Raw genomic sequence first — 17,907 nt, forward strand, 5'->3', positions numbered from 1 at the left:
TAATGTTCACTTTTGCAACCAAACTTTGATTCCATTGATGATCAGAAATTAAAACTAGATGTTGAAGCAGTTGCTAGAGCTAGAAGGTATCTAAAGGAATTTGAATACCTACAAGAACAAGACCATGCTGATTTTGAGGGAGCAATCAAGAAGTTCCAAAAATACTACACTCTAAAAGTCTCTGAAAAACTTATTCGCAAACCCATAATAAGAGAAACCTCACCTACAGTTTTGACCCATCAGGTTAGTCACAAATAATAATATCATATTTTGCTTCCTAATATTAGATTTAATTTAATTTACATGTAAGAAACAGACCTAACCGACTAGTTGGGAATCGACCACTAGCAAACCAATAAGAAAACGAATAACCAATCAAACGATTTTTTTGCGATTAACCTGTTTAAATTTTTTTAAAAAAAATTATATATTTTATTATATCAAGTTCAATTTTTATTAAACTCCGGTTGAATTTTTGAACTTCTAATTCTATCAGTTTGATCATCGATTTAGTTTCGATTTTTAAAACTTTGCTTAAAAGTTATGCACAATAGTATAAAACTTGTTATTTTCACTCTGTTTCTGTTGTAACAGTTTTTTGATGTGTCACTAAATGTCAGGTGTTTCGGTTGTGCCACAAGAAACTTGAGAGAAGCCAACTAGCATTTTTAAAATGGTCAGATGTTTGACCCTTCACATTCAAGAAGATTTGAGGATACTCCGACATCACGATCGGTTTCTACAGCGGCAACGGCGAGCACGGTGATGGCGTGCCCTTTGACAAAATCATTGTTGCCCACGCTTTTCCGCCAATTGATGGAAGGCTCCATGTTAATGCAGATAAGGATTGGAGCATTAAGGATCCAATACAAGAAGATAAGAATATTCATACTGGTGACACGTGTGATTTGGTTTAGGTTGCAATGCATGAAATAAGGCACATTCTTGGACTTAACCACAGTAACTATGAAGATGCTATCATGTATCCGTTGGTTGATCCTCTTAAAAATAAGAGAGCGTTATGATGTAATTGGAATTTAGGGGTTGTACTCATTGGGAGTTCAAGGGGATTTTCATTATCCAAGTGCTATGGGATTTAGATTGCAATGTTATCATCTCTTGATTGTTGCTATTGGTTGCTTATGAGTTATGTTTATATTTTTGGCGGTGATGCTTTCGATGTTCTTAGATTAATTGTAATTGGTATTTTGCTAGTTAATTGGGTTTAGGGTAGAGATTCAGTTTTAACTAGTCTGGTACGAAGATAAATGTCTTGTAAAATTAAGTAGAAAATTGATATCTTGTAAATTGTTCTGACTTGTTAAGTTCAATTCAGTGTAATTCTATTTTGATAGCATGCAAGATCAAATTATTCTAACTTAATATACATTCAGCATTTTGATATGTTTTAAAATACAATAAAAATAGAACTCAACAAGAACAAAAACTCAGATTAATTTTTCATTGTGGTTTACATTCGATACATTCCACACAAACAACTAATTCAAATTTACAACAGAGGTGCGCATAATAAATATTCCACCATCATTACCACTAAATTCCCCTATCAAACAGAATTATATCATTTTAAGAACACTTTCGTGTTATTCTCGTAACCACGAAGATTAATGAGACTAAATTTAGAGCCAAACTATAAAAAAAACATCAATCATCGTAACTACAATAAAATAATCAAACATATCATAATAATTAAATTAAAAATAACATATAAAAAAGTAATAACTTTTAAGTACTCTGTTTTATAATAAAAATTAATATTTATTTATTAAATTAAAAATAATATATAAAAATTGATAATTTTTAAATATTTTTTATAATAAAAATTAATATTTATTTAATATTATTAAATTAAAAATAACATATAAAAATTAATAATTTTTTAAATATTCTTTTTATAATAAAAATTAATATTATTTATTAAATTAAAAATAATATATTTTAATATATTTTTAAGTACTCTCACTATTATTATTATTATTATTATTATTATTATTATTATTATTATTATTATTATTTATGATTAATTATTTATTTATTTTGTCCAAAAAAATTTCATACTATAACAAAATTATAAAAAAGCCACCACCAAATTCTCCCCAGGGTTGTATCATTTTAAGTAGGGGTGAGCACGGATAGCGGGTACTCAATTAAATTGATTATGGAACCAACGGATAAGTGGATCTAATTCGAACCAAACCGATGATTTTTGTTAGTGATTGGTTCGGGTATCAGTTTTGGGGATGCAGAACCTGAACCAACCCGCGAACTCGATCATATATTAATTAAATAAAAAAATAAAAAATATATATGACTTTTTTATTAGACAAAAATTATTCACTGTTAGTATGTTTGGATTTTAATGAGTTTAGTTTTTAATGTATTTGGTATTTAACATGTTTTGATTATTTCTATTGATGTTACATATTTATTGTACTTGTTGAATTTTTAAGATAAAAATTTGGTTTTTTTTTATGAATTTTAAAATTATCGGATACCCAATTATCCAAAGCTAACCAATCCGTTCTTAATCGGTTTAATTTGGTTCGAGTACATATACAAAAAAACAAATCCAAACCAAATCAAACTAATTACATTATCGATTCGATTCTAATTTTTACAATAAATACGAACCAAAGCGAGCCGTGCTCACCTCTTAGAAGCGCTTCCGATAGCCACAAACAATAACCAGACCAAATTTAACACATAATCAAATCCCCTAAGAAGAAGGGAAGAGATAGATTCCTTGTTTGTTGAGTTAGATATCCTTGGCGATAAGTTCGCCGTTCAAGAGTTCTCTGTAAGCAGCAACGGGCCAACTGAATCCCCGAAAAACCAAGCGTGTGGCGAGTGGCACGTCGATGATGATCTCCTTCTGAGTCGGCTTCTTATCGTCCCTAATCGCAATCAGGTAGCTTCTTCCAACCCACCCGATCCACCCGGCGATGTACAAGAACAGGATCCCCGGAGTTATGAACTCTCCCCAGTGCCTCTGATCTCCGCTCACTATCAGATGCGGAAGCCCGTCCGACCCGCACAGCAGTCCCTGCTTCCCGTAGTTCTCGAACCTTCTCTTCGTCTTCTCGATTGTCGCCTTTATCGCCAGCGCCGGGGCGCTGTCGGGAGAGTAGTTCTTCAGCGACGATTCGAGCTTCTTGATCGACTGTTTCTGCCGCTTCGCGAATTGCTTCGACTCCTTGCAGGGAGTGAGGCCCGAGATATCGGCGGCAGCGGGGAGGGGAGCAGACAGGAGGATGGACGAGAGGGCTAGGGCGGCGGAGAAGGCCTTCAGCTTGGAGTCAGCGGTGTCGGTGCTGGTGTTGGAGGAGGAGGGTGTTGGCGCGGTGGCGCTGCATATTATGGTGGTGGATTTTGGTATTGTGAGAAAGGGTTTGAGGCGGGGCTTGGAGAGGTAGTTAGTTGGGATTGTGAGAGACATGCTGTTGTGGTTGTTGGGAGTTCGGAGTGTGAAATGTGTGAAGAAGGAGTGCGGTGAGGGAAGGTTTTTAAATTTGGAAATGGAAGATTGGTGGTGGGTGGTGCTGGATACTGGATAGTGGATAAGGTGAAGATGCTCAAGTGGAGTGTTCTTATTGGTTTCTTTGGCTTCTTTTCAGTTTCTGTCATGGCTCTTTGTGGATGAAAAGTGAAATGTATTCTCTCCAATTTTTTTAACATTTGAGAAAAAAAGTATGATCTCTATTAATTTTATAGATATGACCAAAAATAAATACAAAAAAATAATAAAAAGTGAAAGATCATAATTTAACACCATCTATTTTTTTTTTATTGGAAAAGATACCTCCCATGGATAAGAGACCATATAAATAGTCAATTGGGTTAGCCAATCTGCCAATGAGACCTTGAACATGTGATTTTCGTATCCAAAGTCAGGATCAAGCACTAATTGTAAATTTATAATGAACCCCAGATATGACATATCAACCAACTTATATTTTGTAATTCACATCATCGTGCACCAAATTAAAAAGATTTAGATCTTCACTTTCTATCATCATTAAAGAAAAGAAATTTGAGTTTACATCCCCCTTGATGCACCCCGTGAACCTGTCTCTCAAATCATTTCAATATATCTAATCTAAATTAAAATAAACAGCAATTTGTGAATAAAATTGCTTACTTCCTTATCAAAAACCATGTTGGATGAATCAATTCAATCTTCTTGTCCTTTTTTACTTTGCTACCCTACTTTTCTTTTCTTTATTTTTCCCTCGAAATAAATTAGATTAACTTTTTAATAAGAGGAGTGCTAGGGGGCAGCACTTTTATTTTTTTTTGAATTAAAAAAGTGCTCAACACAACAAGGTGGAGCCAACAGAGATAATAAACATAAGATAACGTAAATAGAAACCCATCAACCCCTCATCCTCTTCAAGCAGTGCCATCAATAACCAAAGGGAGTACCACCAATCCACTCATCGGATAGCGAAAAGGACCTGTTGATGACTTCCTCTACTCCTGAGGCATGATTATTGAAGATACGGTCATTCCTTTCTAGCCAAATTGCCCAGATCACAGCAAAGAATCCAACCAACCACCTCTTTCTCTCAACCTTTCGATGTGAAGCATGCGTCCAGCTCTCAAAATGTTGCTTCAGTGTACCTGGTACAGTCCAAGCCCTTCCAAGGGCAAACAGCCATGCACACCACACCTGCCAAGTGAGCTCACAGCCAAGAAACAGATGGACAGCCGACTCAACAGCCTTGCAACATAAAGGACACATGTTATCGAGCTGGCCAATAACCCCTAGCCTGGAAAGCCTTTCTTTAGTATTCACCCTCCCAACCAAGACAAACCAAGCGAACAGTTCAACCCTTTGCGGGACAAATCCCCTCCAAATAACACTAGTGAAGCTATAACTAGTGATTTCCTCCAGGAGGACTACTTCCTGCAGCCCCGTCATAAAGGATTTAGTTGAAAAAATACCAGTTCTGTCAAACTTCCAAATCACCTTGTCCTCTCGCTCCATTGTTAGCTTAACCGATCGTAGTGTCTCGTGAAGGTGGTTCAAAAGGTCTAGCTCCCACTGAAACAACTGTCTCCTCCATTGGAAGCTCCATATCCACTCCAGCCCATCCCAGAACCCGCAGTCCCCTATAACAGATCCTTTAAGATTCGAGACCGAGAAAAGTCTTGGAAACAAATCTTTCAAGAGCCCATCAGGGTGCCAGACGTCCTCCCAGAACCGAGTTGTTCTACCGTTCCCAACCTCCATTGATAGGCCTCTGATCATTGTCTCTCTAACTTGTGGCTCCCTTATTTGAAGCTGACATATATCCTTCCAAGGACCCCCTCTGGTGGGAACAGGTTGCCCATGCAGCATCTCAGAAGGGTTCATGTTATTACAAGAACATACCACTTTTTTCCAAAGGGGGCACTCCTCTTTCGAAAACCGCCACCACCACTTAAACAAAAGAGCGGTATTCCGAAGCACTGCATCTCCAACTCCCAAACCACCCACCTTTTTAGGTGCTGTCACTACCTCCCACTTCACTAGTGGCATCCCCCTTCTCCCATCCTCTTTACTCCACAAGAAACGCCGTTGTAAGGAAATCAACTTCTCTGCTACTGCCTTTGGCATCTTGTACAAGCTCAGATAATAGATAGGCAAGCTATTAAGGACAGATTTTATGAGCACCAGCTTACCCGCCTTATTGAGTGTCTTTGCTTTCCACAGGCCCAGCTTGTCTTCCACCTTGTCAATCACTGGTTGCCACGTTTTCACATGCCTCGGATTCGCTCCCAATGAGATGCCCAGGTATCGAACAGGGAGGGTTGCCTCCTTACAATCCAGCAAGCAACACATCTCCGTGTCCATCGCTGTTCACAGTTAACCGGAATGAGACTTGACTTCTCAAAATTAATGCTCAACCCCGACATCAGCTCAAAGCACCGCAGTAGACGCTTATAATTCTTGATGGTCTCTTTCTCTGGAGGGCAAAAAAGAATAGTATCGTCTGCAAACTGTAAGTGTGACAACTCAATGTTATCCCGTCCAACCAATAGCGGAAGTATGCGGCCATTCCTCACCGCCTCTTCAATCATTCGATGAAGAACATCAACAACTAACACAAACAGAAAGGGAGATAAAGGGTCTCCTTGCCGTAGCCCCCTTTCCATTTTGAAGGGTTTAGTTGGAGCTCCATTGATTAGGACTGACATGGACGCAGAACATACACACTCCTTGATCCACCCCCGCCAACGATTTCCAAAACCCATCTTCTGCAGAACGATGTCAACAAAACTCCATTTGACCCAGTTATACGCCTTCTGAAAATCCAGTTTAATAATTGCAGAGCTACGTCTTCTTGATTTTAGCCAATGCACAGTTTCACACACTATCAGAGCCCCGTCATGGATTTTCCTACCCTGCACAAAAGCAGTCTGAGTCTCGCCCACTAAACCTAGCATCACATGCCACATCCTTCGAACCATGACCTTAGAGATGACCTTATAAATGTACCCCACCATACTAATCGGTCGAAAGTCTTTTATCTCTGTAGCTCCAACGAACTTCGGGGCCAGCGCCACCCAAGTGACATTCGAGCCCCTAGGTAGCACAGCTGATTGGAAGAATCCCAACACTGCTTCTGTGAATTCCCTCCCAATCTCTGCCCAACACTTCTAATGAAATTCATATTGTACCTATCACTCCCAGGAGCTTTTGAAGACTCACAATCCCATACTGCAGCCTTTATTTCTTCTGCACTTGGCATCACTTCCAGCTCTGCTGCCTCCTCCCCAGTTATTCGCCTAACCAGCCCATCCCGGATTCCAACACTTTTATTAAATTCTAGCTGGCATTTAATCATCAAAAGAAAATTGAATAATTTTACACCATTAAATACAATCTCACACCATTAAAAATATTATTAATGGCTAATTAATTATTAAAAACTACAAAATCTGCTAGACCCCTAAACTTTCTCTTTTAATAATTATGTGATAGTATTACAGCCTCACCATTAATGAGTCCATTAGGATTAGTTGGTATTAATTAGGGATTAGGCATATAAATAAGAGTTTAACCATCGTTGTAAACTTGTAATTCAGTATAGATAATCAAATTAAAATAGTAATTTAGCGGTTACTTTAAAAAATTAAAAGAGATTAAGTGGAATCTTTGGAGCTTGGTAGCTACAATGGAAAATGGTCTCAATAATGTGATTCTAATTGTAAAACTATACAATAACTTGTTATGGATTTTTGTTATATAATTACTACTTATAAGTAATTCATAGAATGTGTCATTAACATCTCTTCTAGGAAGACATAAAGAAACTATAGAAGTATCCATATTTACCATTTTTTATTTATCACTTTGTATTTTCACATTAAATTACTATAGTAGACTTTACAACGTAGTAGATGGAATTTTAATTTAATTATTAAAATTTTTTGATATTATAATTTTGAATGGATCAATCAATTTTTAAAAAATTTTTACTAAATCATATAATTCTATCATTTAAACCTAATTACAATTTTATATTTTATGTGTTTAATTTACTTAAAATTTCAAATTTTTTCAACAATGCTTTGCAGGACCTTCCAATGCGTCAAAGAAGGGATGCAGTGAGTAGCATGGTGCATGAGGCCAATGCTCGAGTCCGAGACCCTGTTGTGGACTGTTGGTGCAATTTCTTCTCCTCAACGACTAATTGATGTGCTACAAACCCAATTGGCCATAGCCCAAGCTGAGGTGGTCCACCTTAGAATGCGCCAACCCAATTACATTTCTAATGGGGTGGGCCCAAATAGCCCAACTAATAGTGGATCCCCACCATCCAAAGTTATGGACTCACAAGCCAAGCCTATTTTTGACATGGACCAAGCCAGCTATGGTGATTCAATGTGGTCATAATTTTTGACATGGACTAAGCCAGCGGCAAACCCTTAAATGGAGCTCAATACCGCAGTGAATTAGTCCTTGACCTGCCGAGTTGGGGAATACTATGGAAAACTAAAAACAAAAAAAAATTCTTGCTCATTTATGCAATATTGGAATTACATATTATATAGTCTATAGTTTATAGTATGGAAAGATTGAAACACTAATGTTTCAGTAATTTCAACCGTTGATCCTAATTATAAAAATATATACATAATATATTAATTAAAGTCACCGATTAAAATTACTGAAATATTAGTGTTTCAAGAATATTTAAAAATTTTTCTATAGTATCTATCTAGTTGAGACATTAGGAAGAGAAAGGAAAAAATGGCTTTTTATACTTTTGTGGTGGTTAGGGTTAGTTGTAGCGGCTGCGGCCAAGGTACTGCAGTTGTGGAGGAGCTATGGCGAAAGCCGTTTGCCCGCTTGAATTTGTTGGATCCAGAGAAATTAAAGTGATTTTTTTATTGGCTACATTTTGTGTAAATATTAATACTATCACTTGGAACGGGTATAGCTATATTTTATGATACACCAACTTACATAACATTGATTTATACACATTATACCATTTTTTTTTATTTTTTTCCATTAATGCATATACCACATCTTAATAAAAGATTAAGAGAGAAAGTATAGGGAGTCATCACCTAAATTAGTCAATTTAAACTTCATTTAATATTTAATTTTAAATTTTTTTAAAAATAAAAAATTAAATAATTAGAATTAATTAGATTTTGAATAATTAGGATTAGACAAATAACCTCCACACAAACCCTAATTCCTCTCTTCCAAATTTTGCCTATGCTCCTAAACACACTTCACTGCGCTTCATCCTGCCTCCACCTCGACGCCACAGCACGGAAAAAAAATATTCACCAGTGTAAAAAAAAACATTCAAATGTCTCAACAAAAATCATCCGCTAATGCAAAAAAAAAACATCCAAATGAAAAAAACATCCAAATAAAAAGAAACATCCATTATCACCACAAGACAAATGAGTATCTGCATTGATTCTTCAAATGGCGCGACATGTAACATTCCTTCCAGCAAAATACCTTACTTAAATCATAGTATTTCTACTAGAAAAAATATTACGCAACCTTTCCTAATATTAATTGAAAAAAGAGTAACATAATCAAACACCGTAATTCTACGGCGGCAAAGAGAGATCGCAAAAAGTCCACAGCAGCAGAAGAGAGACGTTCATAAAGAGGGAGAGAGAGGGCTCAAAGACCGAGACAGGCTTGGCAACGAGGGCAGAGACGACGACACCAACAGTAGCTCCAAGCAGACCTTCTGTCGAGGGAGGAACCAAGTTGACAGCGAGCACATGACGAGAATAGGGCGAGAAGAGGAACGTTGAGCAACGACAGCACTATCTGTCCTTACCTACGGCGACAGCACCCTCTCGCCGAGGAGAAGAGCTCGATGATGAAGAGTGGATGGTGGCTGGGTGCTGATGTGAAAAAGGGGTTACGATTTGGTTCACTTTTGAGTCAAAGAGAAAGGAGGGAGGTAGAGAATTAGGGATTTCTATTCTTTCTTAATTAAACGGCGTCGTTTTGGGTATTCAGCTGAACCACTGACTCATTAAAAATCGGTCGAGTTTCAGTAGTTTATCGGTTAACTATCGATTTATCTGGTTCTTTTACCGGTTTTTTCAGAATCATTTTTCACTTCAACCGAACCGATTAAAAAATCAGTTTTCAGTTAATCCAATTGAACTGACTGGTCCGATTCGGTTTTAAAAATATTGGTTTTTTATTATTATACTTTTATTTATTATGAATTTATTTTCAATATTTTTTTTGCATTTAAATTAATGATAATACTTTTTCGATGTTGTATATAAAAATAAATAACATTATATTTTAAAATATAAAAATAATAAATAGTTACTATAGTTATAAATGTTTCTAAAGATTTATTGTAGTACTTTTTTATAATATTTTTTTAAGTATTACCATAAATAGTCTATTGTAATATTTTTTATAATATTATTATAGAATATTTATTGTAAAATTTTTATTAAATGTTATTAAATTTTTAAAAAAATATTAATAAAAAATTTTAGTAACATAGAATATATTTAATATTTATTAAAATATTATTAATATATATAAATAATATTTTTATATGATTTAGTAATATTTTTAAATGTTAGTAAAAATCAAGTATATAGTATAGTAGTATAACCATATATAAATTAACATCCGAGCTTAATGCCCAATAAATAAAATGCAACTACAAAAGACTAGCCTAAAGAGAATAATTTGTTACGTTGTTAGAAGTAGTTTTTTAAAAATAAAAGTAAAAGTATAATTGTGTTTTTCAAAAACACAAATTTTTTATTTTATATTTGATAAATTAAAAAAATGTATATTTATGTTTGTAATTTTTAAAAAATATAAATATTTTAAAAATATCTAAGATAAAAAATTTTAAAATTTAACTTATATTTATCAAAATTAAAAATTTAATATAATTTATATATTAATTAATTTTTAAATTTAACTCTTATATTTATATTTATTATAAAAACTTTAAAATTTAAAAATTATTTTATCGAACACAATTATTATTTGTGTTTATTGAAATAATTTTTAATTAATATAGATATTATAATTTTTAAAAAGCTTAGCTTTTACAAATTATTTTTAATAAAATAAAAGTTTTACTAACCTAAATATGTAACTACTTTTTCAAAGAACATAATACTAAAAATGTGTTATATTATTAGTTTTCAATGGTCATTAGAGTAGCATTGTGTAACGGATAATAACTTCACATCATGGACCATTTACGTGAGGCGTCCAAGCTACCAGTTAGCCTATTAAATAAAATATTATGGCTACATCTACACAGCAATAATTTTTTTGAATGTATCTATTTTTTTCAATATATCTTTTTTTTTTTTACTATGAAATAGATAAATTTTCATGAAAAAACTCCATAAATAACACGATATATATATATATATATATGTGTGTGTGTGTGTGTGTAATGCTGATGCATAAAAGAAAACGTGTTCTTACGTTTTTAAATGTTGGTATATTTGATAAAATTATAAACTGCACTTATCATTTTAAAGCAAATTATACGTTTTTTTCTTAAGTTTAAAAATAAAAAATAGACAACAGATTTTGGTATTAAAAAAACTTTTTTTAATATTAAAATATCTATAAAATATCATGGACTCTATTATCCCACATAAATGTGAGAATAAGATACTTTATCACAAAAAATATTAGATAATTATTTTGATATGACAATAAATTAATATGTATCAATAATAAAATAAAAATATAAACGAATAAGCAAGTGACATATATATATATATATATATATCTTAATTAATCAATATCAGTATTTATTTTTTATTTATTTTTCGAAAAATATATTATATAATTTCTTATACTAACATGCTGTTGACATTAATAACGAAGTGATTGGAATATTTTTTTGATTAATATTGCAAAAATATAAAAATATCCTTTCAATAAATTTTTAACGACTAAAATAACCTTTTAAACTTTAATTTTGTTTAATTTTAAAATAACTAAATACTCTTTTATTTAATTCTAAGTCTAAAAACTCTTTTACAACTTAATTTTAAAAGAATGGAATATTTTTTTAAGGGCTAATTTTAAAAAGAATAAAATAATGTTTTAGAATATATTAATGTCGTTTACTTGTATTATAAATATAAAATGGATTTAATGTTAAAAATACTAAAATACCCTATAAGATTAAGGATCTTTGACTGTACAAAATACTAGAGTTTGATTAGTAAAGGACTAAAACAGCTTTTTACTGTATTTTATTTAGACTTGTAATAAAATTCACTACAAAAGTATTTTAGTGTTTTAAAATCAAATTCAATTTTTTATTTTTTAATTCATTTAAACAACATTAGTTTAAAAAGGTATTTGAGTCTTTCAAAATGAATTTTTAAAAAGAATACTTTAGCCTTTTTAAGATTAACTAAACTAATAGTTTATTCATTTAAAATCAAACCATATTTAAAAAACCAAAGGACATTTTTGTCTATCTAATATTAAAAAAAAAGAATATTTTAGTATTTTAAAATTAAATTAAAATATATAATTTTTAGTAAAAATTAAATAACATTAAATGTAAACAAGTATTTTAGTTTTTTTTTTATAAATGTTTTTAAAAGAGTATTTTTATCTTTTTAAAACTAACAAAAAAGGTTATTTTAATAATGGTTGTAAGATAAAAAATTATTCAAAAACTAACAAAAATCACATTTAGTGAATTGATTTTAATAAAAGAATTGAAGCCAAGAATGATTGGTCTTTTTAATTTTTGTAGTACAAAATAACCTCTGAATGGAAAAAAAAATTCTTCCATAGAACCAAAAAAAAAAAAATTAAAGCAACCATAACGAGTATAACATGTAGAATATTCGGTCACAAAAAAAAATATAGAATATATTTTTTTAATTTCATATAGCCATTCCAAAACAAAGAACATATTAGAACAATTCAAATAGATAGCAAGAAAAATTATAATTCATTCACCATGAACAACCCTTTGGATGTGAATAACCCTTTGGATGTTAAAAAATTTAGGAGGCAAGACACATGATAGTTAATTTTATTGTTGATTATTATGATAACATTAGAAACCATCCAGTTCTAAGTCTAAGTTAAACCTGAATATCTTGAAAAAAAACCTCCATCTCATGCTTGTGTTGGCCTTGAGTCCATCAAAATCATCCTTCATGAAGTGAAATATCACATTATCCCCAGAATTACACACTGGCCGAGTTCTAATTTCTTTGCATTTTTTTCATCAAGTGGCAGTACTGCTGGCTTCATGGACAAGATGTTCAGTACCGGACTCAACGTTGTTGGATTCAACTGGCCCTCTTTCCCGGCTAAGAACTCAGGCTACCAAGAAAATTCCTCTTCAGGGTTAGAACGGTGGTGTCATGTTAAGCACGAGGCAATATTGGCAACACTTGTGGCCACCAAAAACAAAATGCTAAATCAGATAGGAAGAAACAATATCGGAAAGCTCTTAGTGTACGGCTCATATTGCAGGGTTTGATCCAAACAACTTTAGAGCCATTAAGACTTCGATATCGAGTTAATTCTTGTTGTTATCACAATCGCTGTTGACAACCGTTCAGAAGGATCTCCGTAACCGATTGGTTCCATGCTACGTAACCGTCGGAACGACTTTTACAATGGCCATCAATCCAGTAGGAGTGCTATGCCATGTGGCAAAAGATTACGAGATGTTGATCTACGTGGATGCTGCGTATGCAGGTAGCGCGTATGCTTGTAGCGTTGAAGATGCAAATTCTTTTAGCCTCAACACTCACAAATGGTTTCTAACCAATTTAGATTATTGTTGCCTTTAGATCTGAATTCTTTGATCAAATCGCTCTCAACTAACCCTTCGTATTTGCATAACAACGCTTCCGAATCAATGCGAGTTGTAGATTACAAAGATTGACAAATTACGCTGAGCAGAAGGTTCCGTGCGCTCAAAGTGTGGCTTGTTCTTCAAAGCCACGGCGTTTTTAATCTCAGAAACTTCTTAAGGAGCCATGTTGGGATGGGAAAAACCTTGTGAGGAGCTGGTGATGTTGGACAAGAGGTACGAGATCGTAGTTACTAGAAACCTCGCTAGGGTTTGCTTTAGGGTTATACCCTTAGTTGCGAATATTGCTGGATGATAGTACACGAGCCATGTTGTGGTGGAAGGAATCTTTGTGATTCGATGTACTGTTGTCGCAACTTTGATTTATTTTTATTTTAAATTTTAAATACACGAATAATAATTTGGATATAATAATATAGTATTATTCCAAGTAGCCACTAGTAATTTTATTTAGAATTGCATTTGCATGCTCTTGCACCACCTTTCAAGCCATAATCACGTGTTCTTGTTACAAAGTTGCGCCAACAGCACACTGAATCACAAAGATTCTTTCCACCATAGCATGGCTCGTGTACTCTCATCCAAAATCATTGATCGAATCCAACAATTTTCTGTTGATTTGATTTGCATCACCATTAGCGATCTTCGCAACTGAGGGTACTACCCTAAAACAAACCATAGCAAAATTTTTAGGAACCACAATTTCAAACCTCTTGTGCAACTTCACCAGCTCCTTAAAGGTCTTTGTCATCTCAACATGGCTCCTTAAGAAGATTTTGAGATTCGAAATGTCGTAGCTTCGAAGAACGAGCCACACTTTGAGTGCAAGAAACCTTCTACTCAACATAATTTGCCAATGTTTATAATCCACAACTCGCTTTGATTTGGAAGCATTATGCAAATACAAACGGTTAGTTGAGAGCGATTTAATCAAAGAAATCGAATCTTTAACCCAAAGGCAATAACAATTCAAGTTCGTTAGAAACCATTTGTGAGCATTGAGGCTAAAAGAATTTGCATCTTCAACACCATCGATCAGGTGTCTAAACTCTGGACAAATGCATGCGCTACCTATTTTATGCCCAGGAAAATAATAGAGATCACATGAGTTACTACTCACACCTAAGGAATGATTCAAATTTCTGTGGATGGAGGAACTATTCAGATTTTGGTTGGAAAAGTCAAGAACAAGAAAACTTCAATGTTCCAAATCTCATCCCTCAAGAACCATCGTCTCTTGATCTTTCCATGGAAAAACTAGAGCAATTCCTTGCTAATTTATGCAAAAAATTTCAACCTCATCTCTTAATTATTCATATCAAGAACCATCACCTCTAGAGCTTGCTATGGAAAACTAGAGCAATTCCTTGCTAAATTTATGCAAGAATTTCAACCTCACCTCTTAATTATTCATATCCAGAACCATCACCTCTGGAGCTTGCCTTAGAAAAACTAGAGAACACCGTTTGAGTTGTCTCAACCCACTGCTGATTGCTCGATACAATCAAGGTTGCACACATGAAACAAGAATCAATTTTAAAAGCCAAGAAATCTCCATCAACAATTTGGAAAAACATGTGAAATTGATTATTGAGTAGGTGACAGAGGAACAAGCAAATTTCTTCCTAAGAGAAACAATGCAAAACATTACAAAAAAAGTGAGAGAATCAATCAAAGGAGTCCATACTCCAGTAAATCAGAGAGCTACATGGAAGTTGATTTAATTGACCTATTAATTCAAGAAGTTCTTGATAAAAGGATCCTTCTAAACACTACACAACACTTAAGTCCCAAAAAAGAAGAAGAGCTAGAAGAGGTGAAGGCAATCGAGGAAATCCCGGAAAGAAGGATCGTGGTCAAGAAACAAAAGACAATATCCGTGAGAAGGAGACATCCAACAAAAATCAACCTAGCCTCTATCCTAAAAAGTGATCTGAATCAAGCTAATGACCGTAAAAAAACGCTTGTTGGGAGGAACTCATATCGGATGGTATCCTTTTTCTCCTCTTATTGATTAAAGTCTTTTCTCTTAACCAATTGGAAGAAGAGAAAGAGGATTCAAGTAGCAAGCATCAACCGTCAAGCTAATGACGTTAAAGAAGCGCTTGTTGGGAGCCAACACAACCGTCGGTAACCTTCTTGTTTGTCTTTAATTTTGTTTTATTTTGTTTTCAATTTTGTTTATTTTATTTGAATAAGTTTCTGAATCACTTATTTGATTTACTAGCTAATCATGATTATTCATAATTCCATCACCACTGTCTTTTATTATTGCTTGAGGACAAGCAACTACTCTGAGTTTGATGTTGGAGACGATGCTCTACGTAGCCTAGAAGATGATGAAAAGGGAGGTAACTCTATCTTTGAGCTTTTATTTCTTATATCTTGCATCTGTTTTGATAATTGTAACACCCTAACTACCAAAGCTCACGCTTCTAGCTACGCGACTCTGATAGCTCGGACATTACAACGACTTTTATACTATTTAATTCTAAAATATGAGCCTGTTTAAAACTTTAAACCGCAATACCGATTCAAAAATACTTTCGTTCGATAATGTACATCCATAGATACCATACAACTTACAAAAAAACTCATAAAGAGTACGTCCATATATATATATATATATATATATATATATATAGTAAAGTATCATTTTTGTCCCCAACGTTTGGGGTAAATCCCAAAGTTGTCCCTAACGTTTCAATCGTCCTATTTAAGTCCCTAACGTTTCAAAATTGACTCAATGTTGTCCTGCCGTTAGGGATACATTAACAGAATTGACGGCGGGACAAAATTGAGACGATTTTAAAATATTAGGAACTTAAATAGAACAAAAACGTTAGGGACAAAAACGATATATAAAAATAAATTTTAATTTAATTTTATCTTTTAATAATATTAATTTTTTACTGTACATAGTATTCAATTATTTTTTAATTACATCTAAATAAATTACACTTAATCACATTATTTTCATTTTATGCACACCCATCTCATACAAAAGTGCTACTTGGAGGTTTTCTAGGCCATCAACACTTCTTGATTTTTCAGAGACTTTATCAAGAAATATCGCAGCTTCAAATTGATGCCGGAACTTGTTAAACAACTCTCCAACAAATGTGGTCTTGTTACCATCTCCATAAATGACCAACATGCAAATGGTATTATGAGATTTGATATTCCAAAGTGATTCCACCGCTTCAAAGTGAGAATCAAAACCAATTGGATGCTTAATATATAGTGGTTCAGGAGGAAGCTTTGCCGAGACCTCTTCAACAATACTCTTGATAATCTCACTTTCATAGCTGCAAGAAATATCTCTTCAAGATGTACTCATTTTATATAAAGAACTATATACATACACCAACAATAAATGAAACAAAGTTGCTATAATTGCTCAAAACCTTGTAATGAAGCTGTGAAAATAGAAGCGGTGAGTTTTAGGAAGTGCCTGTCACAATGAAGCACAGTATTAGCCTGTCCTCTCTGGCAGAGGTTGCTGCTTTGTTTGTGGGTCTTCTTTAAAATTTCATTTTGACCCTATCTAATGTTAAATATGATGTTGTAATCTTTCAAGTGAGATGAATTTCATTTCTTTCCCTTTTTTGTGTTGATGGGCCCATTCATTCCATGCATTGCTTTTGAAGCTGAGAACAAACAAACCAAAAAGACAAAGATGATAAAAGGTCCACACAACTAATTAAGTGATGGGGCAAAACATTGCTTGAATGCTGGTTAAATTATAAATAAAACAAACATTGAGACTTAGACTAAAAAACCCACACCCATAAAAGGATGAATACCATCGTTCGTTGGATCCGAGTCAATCATCGCCGCTGCTCCCTGCTCTTCGGAGAGATATAGATGGTTGTTCCGGCCTCGCTTGGCTTGCACCGCCGCCGCCGCTCACTCGGCTTGCACTCCTATTCGCTGCGCTGTGTTGCGCGTCTTCGATTCCTGCAACTTCGGAGGAAAACACGTCTGTCATCGCTAGCACGGAGGAAGGCCATGGTTTTGTTGATGAATCGAAAACCTCTACCCAGTAGCCAAACTTCATGCTCGGAGATCTACCTCGCTGCCAGAGGAGCACGGCAAACCAGAGCGGGGAGCTAGTACAATCAATTTTTTGGTATACAACAACGGCAAAGTTCATTCACAAAAATTTTCCTTCAAAAAATAACAGGCCCACGACATATTTAGATCTACAAGCCTAGATATTAATCACCAAAAAAATGTCCAGATAATAAGACTTTTCATTTTGTGAAATAATGATTTGAAAAAAAAACTGTAAATTAATCATTCAATTACAAACATAAGTAAATTATAATTAGATTAATAGTCATAATTAAATTGTTAAAATTAAAATTTATTTTTTTATATTCATTTAAATAAAAAATCCTCATAAAAGATACATACAAGTAATTAAATAATATGAAATCACTAAAATAGAATGTAAAAATATTTTTATCCGTCCAAATTAATATATTATATTAGGTGTTATAGGCTTATAGCTTTATTCTAAAATGCATATTTCTTTAGTTATTCATTAAAA

General features: G+C 33.7%; 1 protein-coding gene, 1 long non-coding RNA gene and 1 pseudogene across 2 annotated transcripts; 1 reads left to right on the forward strand and 2 right to left on the reverse strand.

Annotated features, from left to right (window-relative positions):
* Positions 1-2,520: 2,520 nt before the first annotated feature.
* On the reverse strand, positions 2,521-3,765 carry LOC107606010 (photosystem I reaction center subunit III, chloroplastic). Its single transcript, XM_016307972.3, has one exon. It carries the CDS (start codon positions 3,455-3,457, stop codon positions 2,777-2,779), a length of 681 nt encoding a protein of 226 aa, XP_016163458.3. The 5' UTR covers positions 3,458-3,765; the 3' UTR covers positions 2,521-2,776.
* Positions 3,766-12,544: 8,779 nt separating this feature from the next.
* LOC148554249 (phenylacetaldehyde synthase-like) lies at positions 12,545-13,647 on the forward strand (annotated as a pseudogene).
* Positions 13,648-16,275: 2,628 nt separating this feature from the next.
* LOC148554250 (uncharacterized) lies at positions 16,276-17,787 on the reverse strand. The gene is made up of 3 exons (XR_015891981.1): positions 17,159-17,787; positions 16,760-17,002; positions 16,276-16,660 (listed from the first exon to the last, which is right to left on the reverse strand). It is a non-coding gene; the product is annotated as an uncharacterized LOC148554250 (long non-coding RNA).
* Positions 17,788-17,907: the final 120 nt, after the last annotated feature.

Source organism: Arachis ipaensis, chromosome B7 (genome assembly GCF_059453495.1).
Source record: "Arachis ipaensis isolate K30076 ecotype BB chromosome B7, ASM5945349v1, whole genome shotgun sequence".
Taxonomy (NCBI): domain Eukaryota; kingdom Viridiplantae; phylum Streptophyta; class Magnoliopsida; order Fabales; family Fabaceae; genus Arachis; species Arachis ipaensis.

Excerpts from the sequence above, each read along its gene's own strand:
- LOC107606010 (XM_016307972.3), bottom strand. The coding sequence starts at position 3,457 with ATGTCTCTCACAATCCCAACTAACTACCTCTCCAAGCCCCGCCTCAAA.